This window comes from Lactuca serriola, chromosome 5 (assembly GCF_051521515.1).
Source record: "Lactuca serriola cultivar US96UC23 chromosome 5, Lser_US96UC23_V15, whole genome shotgun sequence".
In the NCBI taxonomy this organism is placed as follows: domain Eukaryota; kingdom Viridiplantae; phylum Streptophyta; class Magnoliopsida; order Asterales; family Asteraceae; genus Lactuca; species Lactuca serriola.
Window position 1 is genome coordinate 226,052,667 of NC_136412.1, and position 25,297 is coordinate 226,077,963.

Genomic DNA, 25,297 nt, shown 5'->3' on the forward strand with positions numbered 1-25,297 from the left:
GCAATAAGACTTGTGATACTTCTTATATGAATTGATAAGCACTACGTCAAGCGAGTGCAAGCTCCTTAAGCTTTAACCAGAGAGATAAAGAAGTTGTGTTCTGAAGCTATCTGATTTCATTATGCCATAAGGTTTAAATAGGAGTTCAAACAGAGAGAGAAAACATAGTTCAATACTTATCAAAACAAACTAAATACCCATCTACTACTATTTAAAATAAACATTATCTAAACCTAAAATATAATCCTCTTGCCAACTTGGTTTAGTTGTTATCCTCCGCGATGGTCTCCTAACTTGAGTTGGAGTAACATTCTCTCTTCCTTCAGAAGTCACATTGTCCTTAAGGTGGTAGTTCGGACAGGCAACCTGGAAGTTATCAACCCATTCATGTGTTGCATCTTCAGGTAAACTTCTCGTACACTGCACCAACACCTGCTGCGCCATCTTCCCATTTCGCAACACAACCCAAGACCCACAAACCGCCAATGGTTGTTCAAGGCGATGACCCTCCTCCACCTCCTCCGCCAAAGGTGAAATCACCATGCCATCATCACCTGTAAATGGCTTAAGAATGGATACGTGAAATGCAGGATGTATCTTGCTTGTTTCTGACAATGCGATCTGATACACCACCTTGCCAATTTGCTCAAGAACTACAAATAGCCCATGATAACGTTTGGATAACTTTTTAGAGAAGTGTTTGGCGAGTGAAATCTGTCGATATGGTTGTAGTTTGACTAACACCTTCCTCCTAGGTTGAATATCGACTTCCCATCGCTTTCGGTTAGCTTTCATTTCCATATGCTGATGAGCTACCAATATTTCAGCCATTATTGCCATCTTAGAAGTTCCAGGAGGGTACGATATCAAGGATGGCGGTAACTTTCCATAAAAGAACTGATAGGGAGACATCTGAATACTACTATGGTAAGTAGTATTATAGAAAAAATCTGCCAATGGCAGAACACGTACCCACTATTGTGGCTTATCCATCACCATAGCTCGTAGATATTGCTTGAGACCCTAGTTGACTACCTCTGTTTGACCGTCGGTTTGCAGGTGATACGTGGCGATATAATTTAATTTATACCACTAAGAATTAGCAATTGTTTCCAGAATTTGCTAACAAAAATAGGATCACGATCAAACACCACTCGCTTAGGAAACCCATGACGCTTCACTACTGTTTCCATGAAGACCTCCGCCATTTTAACCGCATTGTAGCTAGTTGGAAGAGTACCAAAGTGAGCATATTTGGTTAGTCGGTCAACCACGACTAAAATTACAATGCTCCCTTTCGAGGTTTGTAATGCTATTATGAAATCCATCGAGGCATCCTCCCACACTGCCTACGGAATCGGTAATGGTTGCAAATATCCTCTGGGTGCTTCTGTCGAATATTTGGTTTGTTGAAAAACCAAACAACTTTTGATAAAATCCTTAACTGACTTCTATTGGATTAGGTGTCTAAGCCCATAACTATAATTGGTATGTACTTGACCCGAGAGTAGCATGGTCCATTTGGGTTGCCTTCACGAGAACAATCAGATAGGATGGCTATTTGAGAAATAGGTTATTTATGATTTATTAATATATTACAAGTATAATATATTAATATGAAGTCATAATATTTAATTAGTATTGATCAAGAATTAATTTGGAATTAATTTAGTGATCAAAAGAGACTAATTAAATTAACGGGGACTGATTATGTAAATTAGTGATATATATAGTGTTTGGGCTATTGATCCATGTTGGGCTAAGTTTTATGTAAGTATCCATGAAGAGTTACCCACATGAGATATGGATCATAACCTAAGTGTATGGATTAAGGTTTATCCATGACTCTTGGAATCGTACACTATATATATATATGATATCCCTTTGCCAAAATCAGTCACACTAAGCATTCTAGGAGTTCTAAGAGAACCCTAACTGATTTTGGTGGGGCATAACCTCTCTCTCAAAGTCCTCCTTTGTTCATGGTGTTTGTGAACCATTTGAGGCATCACACTTGAGGTGTTAAGCTCTTGAAAGGCCAAGAACTACAAAATACATCAAGATGTATTCATCTAACTTGGTTTTTATATGGTATATCCCCTATTGTATGCTAGTTAGGATGTATGCATTGGAAAATTGAAATTGCATGTATAATTAGAGAAAACATAGATTCAAAGCAGCTAGGGTTGCATGTGTACCATATGAGTGTTATAGTTCTTAAAACCCAACAACTTCCTTATTCCCTTCGATTAAAATAACACAGATAGACCAACCAACATTTTTTTGGTTCCACCATGACCAACAATCGGGGTTTCGTAGAACTCCCTCAAAAGTGTCATTTTCAGATTTCAGTCAACAACCACATAATACCAATTTTTAAACAGTAAAAATCCATTGTCCCGTTAAAAAGCCTTCACGCATCTCTCATCTGTCAGGTCTCTGGTGCAACCCGCACATATCCTCCAACTCACTATTTTCCCATTTCAAATCCTCAATGAGACCAACCACTGGGTGACTTAATGTCATGAGGGTTGCAATCACTAACTCTTCATCCTCATGCAACTGAGAGAGAGTGTGTGTTGGCAGCTAGGTTTGTTGAACCAGGTTTATATTCAATCACGAAGTCAAAACCCATTGATTTCCTCAAATATTTCTATTATATAGGCATTTTTATCACTTGGTGCATGAGCTCCTAATGCTTTTATGGTCGGTTATGTTCACGAATCGCCTCCCAATCAAGTACTGACGCCACTTATAAACGACTTATACTATTACAAGGAGTTCTTTCTGATAGGTTGTAGCCACCCGTATACGAGGCCCAAGTTTGCGACTAAAATAGCTCATAGGTCGCCCATTTGTATCAAAACTACTCCAATTCCTTCCACCAAGGCATCTGCTTCTACGATAAAAGTTTCTTCAAAATTTGGAAGACATAAAATCGGGGATGTAGACAACTGTTGTTTATGGTTGGTGAAGGTTGTCATTTCCTTGTTTCCCCACTTGAAGCCATCCTTTTGTAACAAGTCTGACAAAGGCAAAGCGATCGTCCCTTACCCTTTGATGAAATGGAGATAGTACCCAACGAGTCCCAGAAAGCCCCGAACTTGACGTTAACTTTGGGTGTTAACCTATCTGCCATCACCGAGACCTTCTTTAGGTCCATATCCACTCCTGTACTCGATATAACATGCCTAGGGTACTCGAGTGTTGCATAACATGCATTTCGATCTTTTCACATAGAATTTGTGTTCCTACAAGCATTCAAACACAAGTTGCAAATGTTCCACATGAGCTGGCAATGTGACATTATAAGCAAGTATGTCGTCAAAAAAAACTATCATGATTTTCATAAATAAGGAGCAAATAATCGATTCATGGTTGCTTGAGACGTGGAAGGGGCATTGGTCAACTCGAAGGGCATGACCAAGAACTCATAGTACCCATCATGGGTGTGAAAGGTTGTTTTGTAGGCGTCCCTTTATACACTCATATCTGATGGTACCCGACTCATAGATCTAGCTTAGTGAAAATAGTGGAACTTCCCAACTCATCGAACATTTCATCCATCGTTTGAATAGAGAACTGGTCCTTTACCGTTACCGTGTTTAAAGCTTGCTAGTCAACACAGAACCGGTAAGTCCCATCCTTCTTTTTAACCAATAAAATTGGTGATGAGAAGGGGTTGTGACTGAAAAGGATAATACCCTGTGTAAGCATGTCGGCTAGCAATTGTTCCATTTCTCCTTTTTGGTGGTGGGGATAACGATATGGGTGAACATTCACAGGTTTGTGTTTGGTTATAGTTGGATACGATGCCCAAAAAGTCTATGAGGGGGTAACGTGGTTAGTACCTCGAATAAATTAGTAAACTGAATAAGCAACCTATCAATTCTAGGATGTACCGGTTCGACAGGGGCTGGTACCACTTTGCCTATAGCTTTCTCCACTGTCATGTCGTGGAGCTCATACACTTCGTACACATCCTCCATTTCTAATAGGACCTGCATGATATGAAGACTAATTCGTTTCACACGTAGGGATTCATCTCCCTTGAGAATATGTTTCTTTCCCAATACTACAAATTCCATTGTTTGGTAATTGTCGTGTGTGAATTTACCCAACTTCCGCAGCCACTGTATTCTGATGATCATATCGGCTCCCTTCATAGGAACCACGTAGAGATCGACAGCCACCGTCAAGCCTTACATATGTAGTGACACCTATTCGCAATTTTTTCACATAATAACGATTCACTGCTGCCTATGCAGACTTTAAACGGTTCGGTAGGTCGGAGTGGGAGCTTCAGTTTTTCCACCGTATCGGTTTGCACAAAGTTTTGGGTGCTTTCGTTGTCAATGAGCATGTGTATGTAATGCTCGATATGTTAGGTAAATGTTAATTAACTAAACTTATTCATTTGGACTCTTGGACCCGAGTATGTTGGGCATACATATGGTACATCGGGCATACTCCAATGCATGGATGAGGCAGGGTGTCCCCCTAATACGTTGGGCGTACCCATGCATACGCAGGGCGTACGCCAGTCAGGGGCAAGCCCTAAATTTTAGGTTTTGCACCCTATTTAAACACATTAAGCCCCCAAACCCTTACCTTATCAGCATCCATTGCCTCTTTGAGCTATACCTCGAAACCCTAATCCATTTATCAAGAGATTGACCTTTGAGTGTGTGTTTTGGTGTGTGTGGTGCATATTGAAGAAGAAGAAGAATTGTAGAGAAGCATTGGACAAGAGGGAACTTGTAGATCCAGAGACTAATCACTATTTCCACCTCGTTGGAGTTACAAAGCTCCTATCTAGATGAACCTATGTGTTAGATCTAGTATAGGGCTTGCTTTTATTATATTATGGTCCCTTAAGTTAACCTTGTGAGTATGAGCTACTCCAAGAGCTTAGAATGTTAGATCGTATCATTTTTGATGGTGTTGATGCATAAAAATGTCATATTGATGGATTATGATGAACCATGCAAAGGTTGGTGTCCATTCTTTAAGGATAAAGTTTTTAAGTTTGTTTTGGAACGTTTTAAGGCATGCAAAAGCATAAAGTTTGCAACTTTATCGCTTAATACGCTTAATTGAGTTTTAATCTGAAGTTGGACGTTGGGTCTTAAGGCATTAAGACCTTAATAGAAACATTGGGTCTTGGATGCGTATGCCGGGCGTAAGTCTTGGAACGTCGGGCTCTGTTAAGCGTATAGAGGCTAACTCCAAAACCCCAACATAATTGCTTGACAAAATACGATCCCAAGCAACATAATAGAGTTTAAGCTAACGTTTAAAACTAAAATCAATTATCATGTTATAGATACTTACAATGACATAGTCGAATGCTATTGAAAAATGTCTACTCCAAAAAATCAAATGCAAAAACGACTCATTGTCTACTTCATAATAACCGAAAACAGTTCAAAATAGCTTAATAAGATATGTTTTATATTTGTTGGAAATTATTATAAACATTTATCACTTGCAAACCATTTTAGTTAATAAATAATGACTTAAATGAAAAAAAATCAAATTATTAAAGTATTTTCTGCAAAAAAATAATTTTATAGTGGATTTCCAAATATAAAACCGAAAATACATGATTTTTTTTTAAATGTGCCCATATATATATATATATATATATATATATATATATATATATATATATATATATATATATATATATATATATATATATATATATATATATATATATATATATATAAAAGGTGTCAAACGAATTAGGTTAAGCAAAACTCTTGACACTTTACAAGTTTATATAGACTACATGTTTATGTGTGCAAAGTGAGGGCAAAAAATACATTTTTTTTAGTGAATAGTTCCTTACAGGGTAATAATTATTAGATTTTATTATTAGTTATTATATAATAAAAAATTATCACTTTAAAGAAAATATTTATGTTTATATCTTATATTTATATTGTCTTTTTATACTATTGATGTAAATTAATTAATATTAGTGTCTAGTTAAAAAAATATAAATAAATTTATATAAATGAATTTAATATTTTAAAATTTTCATTTTGCTCCAAGTTGAATTTTTTATGCATATTTGATTTGTACAAAAAAACTTTGTACCTTATACCTCTTTAAATTATATTTTATAAAACTGCATTTATTAAAACAAATACGAAAATTATATTATTCCAAGCGTTCTTTTCTTTTGGAGTAGATGGTCGAAGAGAATGGCTTTGATGGATGATGAGGTAAGAAAATGCATCATCTTCCCCTTTTTTTCACAGACAAAAATGCTTTTTGGTCCACTCAAAATGGAATTTACTTCTTGATCCATCTTATGTTGATTCTACTATTTTCACCATATATACTATATGTTATGATCCACTTAATAGAATCCACTTCCTCATATTTTTGACATTTGTAATTATGTATTTAATAGCACTACTTATCACCAATAAAGATGAACTTTAATTATAAAATGCCTAAACTACTCGCTATAAGCAAAGCAAACATAACAAATAAATATGTTATAAACTACCAATCTTTATTACGTAAATTCATTCATAAACATGTTACAATAGGGATCATTGTCATATGTATGACAACTAGTTCTTTATCAACAAACGATTCTGATACATTTTTACCTTGGAATAAGGCTGATAATTGTTGATACGAGTAAACCCAACATAAATTAAGCGGCCGTAAGATAAATTAAGTCAAAATGAGTGGCCATGGTATTGATATGAAATTACTCATCTTACGTTAAGATCTTACAATTTGATCTTAAAATTATATTTTTCATTAGAGATATTATTTTAAATGTACGAATAAAATTATATACACGAATCATGATTGATTTTTGTTGGTTTAGTTCACCTATCTGATGATTGATTTTCAATTTCTTTAAAATAAATAAAAATTACAATTACACCCCTTAAATTTGCATAGAAATTTAGAAGCTTCAACTAATATTACTTATTTACTGAGTTTTAACTTTATATTCTTATCAATTTCATGTATTAATTTATAATACTTTATATAAAATTTAAATGTACTTTTTTTTATCATTTGTTTAATTTCATAGTTTAAACGATGTACTGTAAACATATTGAAATTTGTAGTAAGTTCTAGGCCTGACAATGGAGCGGGTTTTGACCATTATCCGATCCAAACCCTTAACAATTAAATGGGTTTGGAGCATAGTTTTTGATTCGTTTACCCGTTAACGACTCGTACCCGCTAACCCTTTTATTAAAAGGGTCGGGTATGGATCAACACCGATCCGCTCCGTTTATAACCCGCCCCATATAAATTTTAGAAATATAAATTTATATTTTATATTGCCTAAAGTTTACATTAAATTCCAATCAGAAATCCAAAGAGAAAAGGCCAAAGACTAAATTATTTTTACATAGGAGTCAAGGACTCAACTTCTAGACTTCCAGTCTTCTACTCTTCTCCCAAGATTCATGATTTCATTTCATTTATATTTCATCATGTAATCACCAATTTCATTTATAAATCAATAAGGTTATTCATTCAACCGGAAGAAAGTTTGTAATTTCTATTCTCTATCAATGCAATCGACGGTCAAAAACCAATCGGAAGTAACTAAAACAATGATTTTAATTCCAATAGAAAGTCCTCGAGTACATAATGTGTTTTCTAAATCAAAACTTGGTTTTATTTAATAAATGGGATTTTATGATTTAAGTAAAATATGTTTTATTATTCAAAAAACCTACGGGTTACGGGGCGGGTTTGGATATCTGCTGATTCGGTGGATAAGGGTATGAGTTTGATTATTCAAAACCCTGTGGGTTACGGAGCGGGTTTGGATCGGATTTTGAAATTTGTTAAAAGGGTTTGGATCAAGGTCGATTCGCTCCAAACCCGCCCTATTGCCAGGTCTAATAAGTTCCCATAAATTTACATGAATGTTTTAGTTAATATATTTATTTATTAAAAGTTGGGAAATCTTCAGAAAAATCATAAAATTTTACTTTAATTTACAAAAAAGTTTCAAACTAAAATTTGTTTACAAAAAAGAAATGAATTACCAATAAAAATAGCGATTTAACTACTTTTTTCCGGTTTACCGGTTTCAATACTTACATGTTTCATTAAAGTCCAATTATTTTACCATAATTTACGAATAAGTCATAAACTAAAATTTAGTGATGATTTGACCATTTTCTCCATGTAACATAGACATTTTATCGGTTTCATTGCTCACTTAGACACCTTGACCTAGTCATTAAATTAGCTGAAAAGATGGATACGATGAGTTATATAATCCTACATTTATTGTAAAATTTGATATACATCTCATCGGCTCATTTTATGACTATGTCTCTAGGTTAACAATGAAACCAATAAAATGTGTGTTTCCAGGAAAAATGACAGTAAAAGTTGATGTCTGATGAGATAGATATATTGAGTTACATCAGATTACATAGACAATTTGAAATTTCTTATAAGCGTAAAAAATGACGCAATTTTGGTAGTTTATGTAATTATTACAGTTTTCGTTAGATGCATTTTATATTCCAAAAAAATATACAATACATCAAGATACCAAGTTTTATGGTAAACATATAACTCAACATATCATCCCATCAACTCATTTAATGACTTGTCGTCCAGGTTAGGAATGAAACAAGCAAAATATATGTTACATGGAGAAAATGCCAAAGCATCACTAAATTTTAGTTTGGAACTTATTCGTAAATTATGATAAAATAATGAGACTTTAATGAAACAGATAAGTAATGAAACCGGTAAACTGGAAAAAATGGGTATATATTTGATTTTGTAGTATGATCGTAAATCGTAAATGTAGAAACGTCTCGTATATTTTTATTTTATGGTTATACAAAATAGTCTATTTTGTTGCACAGTAATGTCTTAAATGATGCCAATATGGTGAAACCGTAGGTACCATGTATCTTCCTATCAATGTAACTTTTACGTAAAAAGGATGCATATATACAACATTATCAACCAATATTCAAATTCAGTATGTTGTAATTATTATTCCAATATATGGTTCCAAACATATCAATATATTTTGGCTCGTATGTCATCAACTCTTCCATTAACTGATATCAAATATCACATCATTCATCGTGTTCTAAATCGAGACATAAAGATATAGCTCGAAATCCATAATTTCCATAGGTTACTACATCTTGTACATGCGTGATGTAAGGATGAATATATCTGGAAATTGATTAATATGTGAATGTTGAGGATAAGTGTTATGTTATATGCATAACTACTATGTCTTGCCGGTTCTTGGTACTTAGGAATATCTCGCTTGACATTTTTTGTTGGGGGCGAACAAGAATGTCTCCTTTGTTTGCCGGGTTTTAAATGTGGATTGACGATGTGTCGACAACATGTCATCAATACAGGGGTACCTATCCCGACGACTTTTTCCTCTTCTAGGGACGAGGTTTGCCGACGACATTTTACCTACAACTTGTCGTCGGTATAGGCTATCTTGACTACTTGTCGTCATCATAGGGTTAAAGGAAGTCATCGTCATAAGGATCGATTATTGTAGTGATACAAAATAATGGTCAACCTTGATAAAAATTTAAAATAATTATATCGTTTTTTTTGGGGGGGGGGGGGGAGAGAAAGGAAATAAATTGGGTAGCATGGAACACTTTGACTAAACCGAAAAGAAAATGAGGTCTTGGTATTGGTAGTCTCCGGTCATTGAATTTGGCTCTTTTAATAAAGTGGTGGTGGAGGTTTAAATTTGAATTGAATAGTCTTTGGACGAATTGCATTACAACTTGGCATAATGTCTCTTGCATTGATGGCAAGCCATTAGCCAAAGCTAGTCTCCCGGGAGTGTGGCTTGTTATATCTAAACTAAATGAAGATATGAAGCATTAGGGAATTAACTTGGAAGACTTGTTTGTGAGGCGTCTTGGAGCGGGAAATAGAACCTACTTTTGGAAGGACAAATGGTGCGATGGTGTAGTGTTGAAAGATGCTTTTCCGGAACTTTGTCGCATTGAAGTGCAGAAAAATTGCATGGTCCTTAATAGAATTCAAAACAGATGTATAAACGGAATTCATGGGGAATGGTCAAGAAATATAAGTAGAGGAAGGGAGGCGACAACTTTATTATATTTAAACAACAAAGTTGTTGGTGTGGTGTTGACAAACATAGATGATTCATGGGTTTGGAAAGGTAATGAGACGGGTGGTTTTACAGTTCAAAATTTTTGTAACTTGATGGCTACCGGTTTAATTTATGTTTTTAAAACAATTTCAGAGTAATCCTTTGATTAAAAGAGTTGCGGAATTTATTCCCAAAACGAAGTATGATAAAAATAAGATTTACCAAAACATTTCTTAAAGAAATGTATTTTCATTGTATAACAAAACTCGGGATGTCATGTTCCGATAAACAGACCAAAAGCATAAACATTACATTACAGACCTTACAACAGTTATATAAAACAACAGGTCTATAATCCAAAAATAACTTGACAAGTCATCCATCTTATGCCCTCGCGCCACTACCTGTAATACAAATAAATTGAGTGGGTCAGGCTTGGGAGCCTGGTGAGCATATAGGCTTTTCAACCCACAATAAATAATTATATTTAATTTCACCAACCAACAATAACCCGATTACTCATTCCCGTTATCCTCACTTTACTTCCCTAAAACAACATCTATCTCAAGGGACCTAATCTAGGATTTTCATCGGGACGGACATTACTGCAAAGGGGTTTCCTCAACAGTAGATGTCCTAAAGGCAACCATGAGGGGGATAAAGTACACCGGTCAACATATCGTTCACAACACCTACAGGTTATGAGCCTGCTAGCGTTCCACAGGACTGTCTAGAAAGATCTGTGGTCGTTATCCATACTCCGCTGAATAACTAGATCAACAACAACAACATCGATGCCTCTCATCTGTTTATCACACATCAACTATCTACCCATGTTCTACCCAACATATTAGTAAATAAAAATATATATTTTTATACATAGTTTAAAACCTGTATAGCATTCTCATTCAATACATATTCCAAACAACAGATGAGACACATACACATAACACGTATTTCATAGAGAATAAATCATATCTATGAGATAGAAGAAAGTGAATATACATTCACACATATAACAACAAAATATACACATAACACGTATTTTGTATAAAATAGTTCATAATTATGCGTTAAAAGAAGGTAACTACACACTCACTTGATCAAAAGATGATCGGACAGCACTACGGCTTGTAGAAGTAGTATTCTTTGGTAGATCTGAAAGATCTTCACAAAAATTGGCTTCTCGCGGGTAGAGCTTCGGCTCGGAAACTCTTTTCTTCACGGGATCTTCGAGCTTTGGGACTTGCTTCGGGTCTCGGGATGATACCGGGGCTTCGGGGGTACTTCTTTGCACGTAAATCGAGGTAATATGAGTGAGAGGAGAGAATTTGAGCAACCAAACTCGGCTGGCCCTTCAAATCTATTTATAGGGCAAAATTTGCCTTTGCCACGTCGTGGTACGGCTTACCACGCTGTGGTGGCTGGGTCGTCACTGCATGCGTCATTGCAAGTGGGTCTGACAGACTCCAGAGCTCCTGCCACATCGTGGCACTTTTACCACGTCGTGGTGGCTGACAGTTTTGGGGTTTCGCGCCCCGAACTTCAGAAATTCATTACTTTCGCATACGACCTCCATTTTTGACGTTCTTTATATCGACGCATAGGTGAAAATACGCTCTACATCTCTCGTTTAGACTCCGTTGGCTAATTTTTGACTTCATTTTTAATATATTATAAATATATTACTTTTATATTATTTTTAGTAGGCCGGGACAGGAAAACTCCGTTATAAATTCATAACTTCTTCATCTGACGTCCGCTTTCGCCTATCTTTTTATCGTTTCATTACTATTAACAATATCTTCGATTCTCGTTTAGATTGTTTCGGCTAAAAATCACTCGATCTCAAATCGAGGATTCGGGCTACATACTACTAAGTCGAAACTTCGGAAAAATCATAACTTCCTGATACGAAGTCAGATTTGGGCATTCTTTTCATGCACGATCTCGATTTAACGAACTCTACGACTTTCATTTAGATTACTAGGGCTAAATATCGCTCTATCTTAATTTCGTATTTTACGTCATTCAGCGTCGTGTCGGTTCTGTCGCGAAACTTCGACAGGTCATAACTTCTTCGTTATAACTCGGATTTCAGCATTCTTTATATATTCGGAAACCTCGTTTCAACTAATACAACATTATCCATAGATATCGGCTTTATCTAACATTTCATTTTGACGCTTATTTTTTATTCTTAATTAAATTAAGACACACAATTAAGAACAAAACACATAATACTCAAATAATACACTTCTATTATTTCAAAACGGGTTACAAAGGTTAACCTAGACTATTATATCAAAATTAATGACAAGCCCAGAAACACAGGCGTTACAGCTACTGCGGAAGAGGTCTCAGACACGTTTCCTTTTCATTGGTAGGGTTGGGCTCCTCTAAAAATGAATTGTTTTGTGTGGTGTTTATGTTTAAACAGGATATTAGTTGCCAACAACCTTGCTGTTAGAGGTGTGACTTTGCCATTGTCTCTTTGACCGCTCTGTGGTATTGAACAAGAAGATTTCGAGCATCTGTTTTTTTAAGTGCAGTTTTGCAAAAAGGTTGAGAGTTGGTTTGTTAATTGGTCGATGTTATTGAAATCTACTACTATGGATGTTTCTGACATGCTGGAGGTGGTAAAGACCTTGAGGTTGAATAAGAAAAGGAAGAGATTGCTATGGGCCTTCATATATTCGGTTTTATGGAGCATATGGAAGACTATAAGTACTTTAGTTTTCAAAAGTTTTAGGAGCAGTCCAATGAAGACAGCCGATGATATTCAGTTAATCTCTTTCAATTGGTTGAAATATAGAGGGAGGTTTAGTTCTTTAAATTGGTTTGACTGGTGTAATTCTCTTATTTCCCTTGTTTGTATGTTGTAACTTTTCTAGCGTCTCGCTAGTTTCGTTTTAATGTGATTCCGCTGTTCAAAAAAGAATTATATCGTTTTTTAGTTTACGATAAATAATACCAGTTCCATGTATATGTCAATAAAAACTCAAGTCCATGAAATTAGTTTATATAAATTACGGAAAACAAATTAGTAAAAGAATAAAATCAAAATTAATACAAATAAAATAAAATCAAAATTTACAAAAGTTAGAGGTATATAATCTAACTTTTGTATAAATAAAAAGGGTTTAAATGGAAATTCATACCACCAGATGATTGGACTGAAATAATGAAAGAGTTTTGAAATCTAATATTTTATATTATAATTTCTATGATTCCACAAATAACTGACCCCTTTGAAAACTAGAACCTTAAATATTTTCTATGTTTTTGGCACTAAATTGGAAAACGCCCTGAATTTAATTTTTCATTTACTGTGACCACGATATTTTCTTTGAGTTATCGTTTGAGGGAAAAGAGCCGGTCACCAGCAGGTAACTTGTACCATCCGGTCACCACTAAGTTATTCCGTAGCCATCACCTTTCACGAACCATCACTGCTAAAGGGTTTTTTATGCATTCGAGAAGGTTTTGACGCTGAGAAGAGTTTCACAGTACCCAATTTCGCTACTTGAAGCTCCGAAATCGTTGGTGAAGTAAGGTTGGAGTAGAAAGGTATGTGTATGGAAATAAGAAATTGATGATTATGAGGGTGGTTATCTTCGTCTATGGAGTTCCAAGTTTGAACTAACAAGTTGTTTTTTTTGTTTTTTTTTTTTTATGAAACAGATGACTTCTACTTCTGGAACTAAGAAGCCTAAAGGGCCTAAGCTCCATGAGAAGACATATCTTCCAGACTTTGACTCCGATGAAGATGCATTTGACTTTAGCTTCTTGGATTTTTCTGAATAAACTTTCATATCCCCCTCAAGACTATGTGATGATCAGTTTCTTAACTTATTGTGTGATGAAACATATTAAGGAGGAGTATTGATGGAATTGAAGATGATGGAGACATTCCTGGTGTCCAACAAAAAGAGCATGCCCACTTAGATGAGGACAATGAAGATGTTGGTGTGGAGTATAAGGTGCATAATCCCAATGTTGACTGGAAAGAGATGAGGCCTCGATTAGGAGACTGTTATGAATCCCCTGCTCAACTCAGGTTTGCTTTAACTAACTATGCAGTCCATGGAGGGTACCAGCTTTATTTTGAAAAAAGTGATAGAGTGAGGGTTATAGCTAAGTGTGGTAGTGGAACCAGGGACAACAATGATAATAACAAAATGCAGTGTCCATTTAGGGTTGCAGCTGGATGGAAGTACAATGAAAGAACATTCCAGATAAAATTTTGTAATGAAATGCATCTGTGTGCTAGGAATTATCTTTTTGGTTCCTTAGTTACTAGCAGTTGGTTAGCCAAACACTACCTGAAAGATGTAATCATGAAGCCCAAGATGACATTGCTAGAGATGCAAGCAGATGTGCTACAAAGGTTTTCAGTGAGTGTATCTCTTGGGCAATGCCAAAGAGCAAGGGCTACTGCAATAGGGATGATAGAAGGGAAGTTAGAAGACCACTATGCCAAGGTTTGGGACTATGCAACTGCAATTAGGTTGAGTAATCCGGGTACAACTTGCTTGGTGGGGGTAGAAAGTAATTTGGGGTTTAACTATTTCAAAAGGTATTATGTTGGCTTCAAGGCTTTCAGAGATGGATGGAGCAGAGGATGTAGAAGGGTAATAGGACTAGATGGTAGTTTCTTGAAGGGGCAGGTTAAGGGGGAGATTTTAACTGCTATTGGGAGAAATGCAGACAACCATGTCTACCCAATATCATGGGTAGCTGTGAATGTTGAGAATAAGGACAACTGGACCTGGTTCATTGATAATTTGGTTGCTGATTTGGATCTTGGTGCTGGCAATGGATTGGTTGTTATCTCAGACCAACACAAGGTACCACAACATACACTAGTATACAATATTTATTTGTATGTTACAGTCATTAATATTTACATGTGTTGTGTTGTGTTTGTTTGTTAATTATAGGGACTTTTACAGGCTGTGGCAGACCTACTCCCTCATGTTGAGCACAGACAATGTGCTAGACACATCTTTGCAAACTTTAGAAAGAAATTCATAGGATTAGAGCTAAAGAGTTTGTTCTGGGAAGCTGCTATGAGTACAATGGAAGGGGACTTTCTTGCTACAATGGAGAAGATAAAGAAGATAACAGAAACAAGATACACATATCTTATGGTAAGGAAACCTGAAACTTGGTGCATATCATTCCTTTCTCATGGGTATGCATGTGAAGCAGTAGAGAATGGGGTTGCAAAATGCTTCAATGCCATGATCAAACAAATAAGGAAAAAGCCTATAATTACAATGCTTGAGGAAATAAGGATTCTCCTTATGAAAAGGTTTTTTCATCAAGGTCAAGAGGTCACCAAATGGAAGGGTAATTATGGGCCTAACATACAACTGAATCTTAATGAATTTGGGAAAGATATGAGGTAATATAAGTTTTTATTGGCATGTATCCAAAAATATTAAGTATGTATTTATATGTGTACTTTGTTTGTTTTGTGTGTAGGTTGTGGACAGTGGTGCGAAGTGGTGGTGATGTGTTTGAGACTAGGTATGGCTACAATGGATACAAGATTGATTTAGCCAATCACACTTGCACCTGCAACTTGTGGATGTTGTCAGGGATACCATGTGTGCATAGTCAAGCTGCAATCAACTATGTCCACAAAGATCCAAGTCAATTCATTTCTTCTTGGTTCCACAAGGACAAATATGTTGCAACCTACAATCAGAACATACAACCTGTTGGTGGAAGAAACTTTTGGCCAATGATTGAGTTTATTAAACCATTACCACCCCCAGTTAGAAGGATACCTGAAAGACCCAAAGTAAATAGAGTGAAGCATGCATCTGAATTAGAAGATGCCAAATACCCCTCTCAAAGGTTAAAGGTTACTAGGACTGTGAGATGTGGAAAGTGCCAACAACTTGGGCATAATAAGATTTCATGCACAAATGATGAGGTACCTAAGCCCCCTGTCCCAAAAAGGAAGATTAGAAGACCTAGGAAAGATGGGGGAGGCCAACCTATATTTGACCAATTCCCTGCAGTTGAGCCTACTATACCAAGAAGTTATGCTACTCCTCCCACAATTTCAGAATGTGGTGATCAAGTTGGTGGGCCTGATATACCAAGAAGTGATGTTACTCCTCCCCCAGTTTCAGAATCTGGTAATCAAGTAGGTGGTCCTAATGTTAGTCCTCTAAAAAGGACTAAGATGATGGCAAGCAGAGGAGGGAAAACTAAAGTGTTTGGATCAAGGAACAAAACACCAAAGAAAACACCTAATGGTAAGAAACATAAGAGTAATGCAAAGGAGGATGTGTCCCTAACCTGTGATGAGGATTTTGTTGATCTTTTTACCCATGCACCTAATGGTAAGCAAGGTATGAGTCAAGCAACAGAGGATGTTCAGGAACAAGAACATGATGACAATGAGGTGAAGGTGAGTGAAAGACTTACTTTACAGGAGTTGCTGATGTCTGGATATACACATGCTGATACAGTGGCTGCTATGAAAGAGCTATGTTCTGGTAATCACTATTTTTGGCTTTCATATTGTATATTTACTAACTATCCCTCCATATTGTAGGTTTATGGAGAGGTTGAGGAACAAAAGATTGAAGAAAAAGAGGCTGAGGAAGGAGTTGAAGAGAGAGAGGTTGAAGAAGAAGAAGTTGAAGGCATACAGGTTGAGCAAGAAGAAGTTGAAGGCATAGTGGTTGAGGAAGAAGGAGTTGAAGAGAGAAAGAGAGAGAGAGAGAGAGAGAGAGAGAGAGAGAGAGAGGTTGGAGCAAGAGTGTTACTCTCCAAAAGAAGTTATGGTGCTTACAATTTCCATTGGGAGAAAAAGAGGAAACCCTCTGAAAGAATTAGGAAGTTGAAGCTCAGGAAAATGGTTGAAGATGCTGATGGTGGTGGTTCCTCCAAAACCCCTTGGGTTTTAGAGTAAGGAGTTGTGTTTAAGGGTTCAATGGGTAGAATGGGCATTAGTAAATAGGTTGCCCTTTTTGTAAACATCTACTTTGGGTACACTTGTCTTTTGGTAACAAGCTTCCAATTCATATCCATAATGTTTGGTAGAATTGGAAGTTTGGTTCTAATTAGGTTAAATGGTATGATAATGGTTTTTGGGAAGCATTGTAAAGTACATTCCCATTTTTGGGCTGTTAACTGACATTGATATTTGGTATGATTGTTAAGTTATCAATATATATATATATATATATATATATATATATATATATATATATATATATGCCTTGATCACTATAATTGTTGTTACCTTCCATATTTTGGTTAGCTTGGTAAGCAGGTTTATACATATGTGTGTTAAAGGACTTAATACATTGTTACCATTAAGACATAATAAGTTATCATCTCTTACAAAACCAAAAAATTGCCATACATAACACATGCATCTACTTACTGCCTAACTTGACCAAAATACCCTTACACCTAAACTACTACTACCATTCCACCGGAACCTAACTAATGCACACAACTTCACAGTGCTTTAACCATAACATTGTGAACCATAAACCCCATCACTATCACCACCACCAAAAGCATGACCATCATAAGTAGCTCCACCTTCAATAAGTTTAAAATATCCAGTTGAACTTCTTTGTTGTTCTTGGCCTCCTCCGAAAGCTTCAAAACCTCCATTGTAAATGCTTTATTGTTGTTAGCCTCCTCTAAATCCATATGGAACTTCCACATTGTTTCCTTGTAGTAAGTGTTTGGCAGGGGTGGATCAAGCCATAAAAAAATCCGCATTTTTTTTGGAGTGCTGCACAATAATCACTTGTTCATAATGGTTCAACAAGACCACAAAAAATTACTTAATATTACCTGATAGTTTGGACACCCCTTGAATTTCCTCAATGGATTATCGATAGTTTTGGAGATCGAGAATGTCGCAGGTTCATCACAATCGCATCTCAAATCTTCAGACCAACAATTCCTTAAAGCCCACACTTTGTAACATTGTGTGTGCGTGTTGGAGGAGCTTACAATCTTTTTGGTTTGAAGTTGGAGAGAAGAATCGACCCAAAACTACCTGCAATGTTCGACTAAGGGAGCAACCTGCTGAAATTGGTGAAACCGGCTCTTTGCCCACAAACGATAAGTCAATAAAAATACCGTGGTCACATTAAATGAAAAATTAAATTCAGAGCTTTTTCCAATTTAGTGCCAAAAACATGGGACTTTTGTGATATTAACCCACTAGTCATATTAAATCGATGCCTAAAATAACTATTATTAATCTTTGAACATTAACGCAACTAGATTATAATCCATGTTAAACGCGGGAGAACGAATAAAAAAATATAGAAATGTCTACAGATATTGCATAATAATTATTAAAAAAAGTTATGATTATTGATATTATTGAAATTTGTAGATGATACATTAAAATCGATAAATATCTATAATCGTTAATTGTCACATATGAGTACCTTTAAAATCATAGATAGGGAGAATTTCATATACACCTTATTAAATGTTAAAATATCGTATTCGCCTAGCTTAATATCTAAATATCGTATTTATCCTTATTAAACTTTTAAAATATTGGATTTGCCCAAATATGTTTATTTAATAGTTTTTAGTAATTTATATATATATATATATATATATATATATATATATATATATATATATATATATATATATATTTATTTTTAAATCTTTACAATTGAAAAAAGAAATTGAATGGACCATATTGCCCCTTGGATTTTAACTAAATGGCATGATATAATCACGATCAATTTTTTTTTTTTAAATCTCGTTGTTTTCCATTGCCAATCATAACTACATTTTGTTTTCTAGTGATCCAGAGTTGTTGATCTAACAAACAAGGGAGTTTTACCCAATTATGTGAAAAGAACATTGTGGATCTGTAACATTGTTTACTGCAACCACCACGTTGTAACCTAATTTTTTACCATATCATAAGACATCTTTTAATGATTGACCTTGACATAACAAATTGGTTACTTCTCATACACAATTGATTTGCAATATTTAAGAGGCATCTCTCAAGATATATTAATACAGGGGCTTCAAGCGTTCAATATTTTAGAGGCATGTCTCATGGTTGCTTATGTTGCCAAAATTTAATCATATATAGAAAAGATATTGTTAAATATCATATTAAAGCAACAATGGAAAAGTTTAACATCAAACGCAGAGATAACTTTCAACATGTTCATTTGGAAACATCGATCAACATCATGAAAGAAAATATAGAGAGGGAAAAATAGGAACACCGAAGTTACAAATACCTAGTGCATAAACTCGATTGCCAGATAGAAAGTAGCCAGAGGTCAAGAAGGAGGACGGCGAACAGGTTTAACACCAACAATTGAAGATGGCGAAAGTTAAAATAATAAAATCTTTTGATCGTCAGTATATCATGCCATTAGCAGGTAATTAGAAGCTAAGGGGCAATATGGTGAATTCAGTTTCTTTTTTCAATTGTAATGATTTAAAATTTTTTAAAAAAATATTATAAATTATTAAAAACTATTAAAAAAAAAATCATATTTTGGCAAATCCGATTTTTTAAAAGATTAACAAGGTCAAATACACTATTCAAATGTTAGGTTGGACAAATACTTTATTTTAAAGTTTAATAAGGACATATACGATATTCTGCCTCATAGGTAATTACATTAGTGTAATTTGACAAAAGATTGATGGATAAATAACTCTACATGCAATGGTTTATGAAGAGGAATCTAGTAAAGAGCATTATATATATATATATATATATATATATATATATATATATATATATATATATATATATATATATATATATATATATAACCAAAATTGAAATGTAATTGGTGAAAATTTTTATAAAGTCAGTAGCAGCTACTTCTGGTATAAAAATTAAGCAAATAAAAAAATAGGTCAAATTCACAAAACTGATGACATTTTAAACTGTTGACGCTTGAAAAAAATGTCATCAGTTCAAATAAAGCAATGCAACATGTTATAAACATATTAATAGAACATTTTTAAAGTTTTAATTAAGTTTTTCTAAATGGTAAACATTAAACCTGTTAAAAGATTAAACATAATTCAAAGCATTTAGTTCAAAAGAGGATACCATTAGAAATCAATTTTGGTAAAACTTGAACAAATAATTCTTTCTAATACTTCCAAATGAATCACATGATAGAGATGTTGATTTAGTCTGTTTTTGTTCCTTTAAATTTAGGTTCACAAAATGAAAATCATGTTATTTCAGGGACTATTTTTAAGATTTATTATGGAATGAGGAATACTTACTTGAAAAAAAGAGTAATGTAGATTTATCTGTATTTTCTTCTTAACCTTAGGAAGTTGGGTCTCATGAGTTGGCTTAAATTTTTCCCATATCTGACATTTGAGTTGGCCCAAAGGGGATAAGAGGTTTCTTTGTCAACATGATTGCATCAATGGGGGAACTACATGAGGTGATGATTGGTGAAGAAACTTTAGCTTTTAGTTTTCTTGGTATTTCTAGTCTTTCTAGTATCCTTGAAGTTTTTCATCAAGTAACTTATTGCTCTCAATCGGTGTAGAAGCCAACTGATCCAACTTCAGTTTGGAAACACTAGTGGAAAATAGATATTATGAATTTCAATGATAATTAATTGTTCCCACTCTTCTGTTATACATGTTGTGATTTTATCGCGTCCTGATTTTAAGTCCATATGTGGGATTTCCATTTCTATTTCCTCTTCAAAGACTACAATATCCTTTATTTGCTTTAAAAGTCCAGGCTCAGATAATGATTCTCCTTGAGTTGATTTAAGTTCATGAGGCAACTCTTCTGATTTGTTAGGCAATGACCTAGATATATAAGACTTGATGAAATCCAAGAAAAACTTAATGCTAAAAGGAGAAGATATCTACCCAAAATGCAAACTTTCTTTCATAAAGCACATTTAGTTTTTTGCGAGATCCCCTTTCGTGTAGGATGAGATTGTAGTCGCATACTTCAATCTAAGCAAAATAGTAGAATATAAAAGTGTTAAAAGAATAAAAAAATCCAAGTAACTTTGAGACAGACAGATGAAATATTAAACAAAAAAAAAGGAAAGCGCATTACTATTTCTTGCATTTAGCATAATCAGGGGCTAAATATAAGAGATAGCAATAAACTTCAATTTGTTTGTCAAATATAGCATCATGCTTTCATTTCTAATTCTTAAGTTCTTAAAATTTTATTTTAATGTTTTTTCATATTAAACCATTGTATTTTCAGACATAAATAAGGAAAAAATAGTTTGGAATTAAAATGAAAGTTAGATTATATAATTAAACAAACAAATAAAACTACAATGCTATTTCTTATATTGCGCCTAATCAAGGGCTAAATGCAAGATATAACGATGTGCTTGCATTTGTTTGTCTAATATATCATTATACTTTAATTTATAATTCTTATTATTTTTTTTAATTTATGTTTTTCTTAATAAACCATTGTACTTTCAAAGTACAATGATTAAATAAGAAAATATTTTTTTTAAAAGTTAAGAATTAGAAATGAAAGTAAGATGCTATAATTAGATAAACAATAGGAAGTACATTGTTAATTTTACAAATATTATTATATCTTTTACTATTTTTTGTATTCTATATTATAATAATATAACTTGAGTTTAATACCTAATACGGTGACGATCTATATGTTGGATTAGGTGTCTAAGCCCATAACTATAATTGATATGTAGTTGACCCGATAGTAACATAGTCATTTTGGGTTGCTTTCATCAAAGCAAATTGACTGGATGAATTATAGAGAAAGAGGTTGATTATGATTTATTAATATATTATAAGAATAATATATTAAAGGAGAAATCATATTATTTAATTGATATTGGTTAAGAATTAATTTTGTGGTGAAAAAAGATTAATTAAATTAAGGGGACTGATATTGTAATTAAGAGATAATTACAAAATGGGCTGAGGATCTCTAAGATAAGAGATGGACGAAATCTTATGGATAGCCCATAAGGATTTCGTCCAAGAATAATGTTCTGGAAGGATCCTATGGGCTGCTTAGGGCTTAAGCAACCGGATTAGGTCTTTGACTGAAACCCTAATTTTTCACCTATGTAAAGGACCCTTGGGCACCTCAAATCGGCTACCAGAAACCCTAGAAGGATCCTAGAGCCGATTTTATCCTTCCTCCTCTCTCTCATATTCTACAACTTGTTTCTTGGTGTTTGTGATCGATTAGAGATATTACATTTTTAATACTAAGCTCTCAAGGCAAGGATCTTCAAGCTACAATTGAAAGGTAACATTCTTACTTGTTTATTTATGTTGATTTCGATTTCTATATGATAGATATAGGGTTTACAAGCTTTGGATTATTATTGCATGTACAATTAGAAAAACCTAGATCCAAAGCTTTAGGGTTTGCATGTGCATCATAAGATTGATGTTTTGCTCAAAACTCATTAGTGGTACCAGAGCCTAGGTCGTTTTTATATTGTATTTAATGCATAGCTAAATCGTTCAAAGCTAAAAAAGTCGAAAAAATGCTTCTGCCTGATGAACTCATCGAGTCCCCTAATGAACTCGACGAGTCAGGGCTACTCGACAACTCCAGTCTGTGACTCGGCGAGTTGGCTCGTCTGTTAGCAGATTTTTCGAGATTTTGACTAGAATTGGGTTGGGATAATTACCATAAACGTTTTTAACAAATAAAATCCGATTTTTTCAATATGGTATTGATTATCCTCATCCAATTAGAAGATAATTGTTAAATAATAAGATAATTACTTGTTTATATGATAAAATAAATTATTTGTATTATTTAATATGAATTATCTTGCTATAATTTGAACTAGTCAAATTTAGATACTCACAAATTATTTGATTAATTAAATTATTTGAAATTTGATCTAGATGGTTTTGAAAAGTTTCAAAAACTTGCCCTCAAGTTTTGGAAATTAAATTTTTGATTAATAATTTTAATATTTGCATCTCTTAAAAATGACAATTTAAATTAAATTGAAATTAAGTATAAATTTGAATTCCACCTGAAATATTTAAATTATAAACCCTAGAATTTTACAAGTTTAAAATTCAACCATTATACTATTATAATATTATAAGATTAATAATTATATATATGTATAAGATAAGCTAGTCTTACCGTTAGTAGACCTCATTCACGAAGCTGGTCAATAAGGGATGTTTAAGGAAGCGGCCTATAAAGTGACCGCCATTAGGTATCCACTCTTACCCACCGTACTCTTGACTAGTGGAGGGTCGTTAGCCGAACGGGTAGGATAGGGCAACTAATTCCTCATTAATAAGTATAATGATCTATAAAGTAACTAAATGTTTTTTTTTATAAATTCTCAATCTTAGTTACTTTAGGAAAAATATGATATTCCATGAAATTACACTTTGCACCTTGTCAACTTGTTAGTGGAGCGTGTGTGGATAAGCAACACACTAATTTGGGACTAACAAGGGTGGCAAAGGGTTGCTCAATGTTTATCATAGATCGACGGAGTGTGTGTGGCTAACCGGCACATTGATTAGGTGATAAATGACATCGAGAGTACCGAGCACATTTACATGGTTATTCACACCTTGTTTGTGATCCTTGGTATCCTAACCACAAACTTGAAGGGCATAATCGAGATTTAAACATGCCATTGAAAAGTTTATTGAATCTCAAAAGAATCTACGAATTTTAGTTCATTTAAAACTTAAAATCTTTTTCGTTTTTTCATGGTGGAAATTGGTAAATCGTCATTTACCTACCTTTAAATTATCTGCAATTAGATTACGACATCCCTCTTCTGAATTTTAAATAATTGTGTTGGGTCCTAGCCCTAATTTCTCATTTGGGTGTTTAATTGGGGATTCTTATCTAATTTAAACATTGTTCCTTTTTAGATGTCTACTCCAAACAACAACGCTTCTGGCTTAACCCCTTCCGGCTCATTCTCACTCATGAACCTGTGTGGGAACGTGATCTTCGATGGATCCAATTTTAATGATTGGATTCACAACATTCTCATGGTCACACGTTACAAGGACAAAGAGTATGTTCTCGACAAAGAGCTGAAAGAGATTGACCAAAATACTGTTACTCCCGAGCAAATTGCTGCCTACGAGGCTCATGAAAGGGACGCAAAAAAGGTCCATTGCATCATGCTCGCTACAATTACTGTTGAACTCCAAAAGTCCTACGAGGACTACTACCCGTACGAGATGCACCAAGATTTGATGGAAAGGTACCATCAAAGTGCTAGGCAGGAGAGGTACGAGATCATCGCCTCGATGATCACTACTAAAATGAAGGATGGAGAGTTCATCACGGCCCACTTATAGAAAATAAAAAGGTTTGTGGATCGCTTTCTGACGTTGAACGTCAACTTCGATGAGGAGTTGGCCATAGATATCATTTTACACTTGTTGCCTCCTTGTTATAACCAGTTTCGTATGACCTATCATATGAACAAGGAGGAGGTCACTTTGAGCAAGATTCAAGGCATGCAAAGGACTACTGAGAGTAGTCTAAAAGGAAAATATGTATCATCTACTCCTACTGCTGCTGCCTCTGTCTTGGCTATTGGGCAAGGAAAAGGGAAGAAGAGGAAGGCTTTTTATAAGAGCTACAAGGGAAAGTCCCATGATGGATCCTCTTCTAGTGGGACCAAAGCTGGTTCTGTTGCTCCATCTGTTGGGTTTTGAGCATTCTAACACTCCTAAGTGTACATGCAACCCTAAATACCTTGGATCTATGTTTTCTCTATTATACATGCAAATATGAATATTCCAAGGTATTACCCTATCTAGCATACAATCCTTGATACTTGGGTAATATAACAAGTTAGAATACATACCTTTTAATGAAGCTTGAAGTCTTGAACTTTAAGAGCTTAGCCCCAATAGTGTGGAAGCCTCAAGTGGAATCACAAATCACCAAAACACCTTGGAAAACCTTTAGAGAATATGGATACTTGACTCACACTTATGAAATAGGTTATTGCCCTCTTTAGTGTATCCACACTAGCCACTAGCCTAATTTCATGAACCATAAGACCCTTTATATAGTGTGGAGGATTAGGGTTAAACCCTAATACCCATGACCTTTCATTTCCTAGGATCCATGGGTTAAAGCTCCATGGACTATCCATGAAGACTTAGCCCAAC

General features: G+C 34.6%; 1 protein-coding gene across 1 annotated transcript; it reads right to left on the minus strand.

Annotated features, from left to right (window-relative positions):
• Nucleotides 1-207: 207 nt before the first annotated feature.
• Nucleotides 208-831, minus strand: LOC145050229 (uncharacterized). The gene has a single exon (XM_078998513.1). It carries the CDS (start codon nt 829-831, stop codon nt 208-210), a length of 624 nt encoding a protein of 207 aa, XP_078854639.1.
• Nucleotides 832-25,297: the final 24,466 nt, after the last annotated feature.

Coding starts and splice junctions, on each gene's coding strand:
- LOC145050229 (XM_078998513.1), bottom strand. CDS start 831: ATGGCTGAAATATTGGTAGCTCATCAGCATATGGAAATGAAAGCTAAC.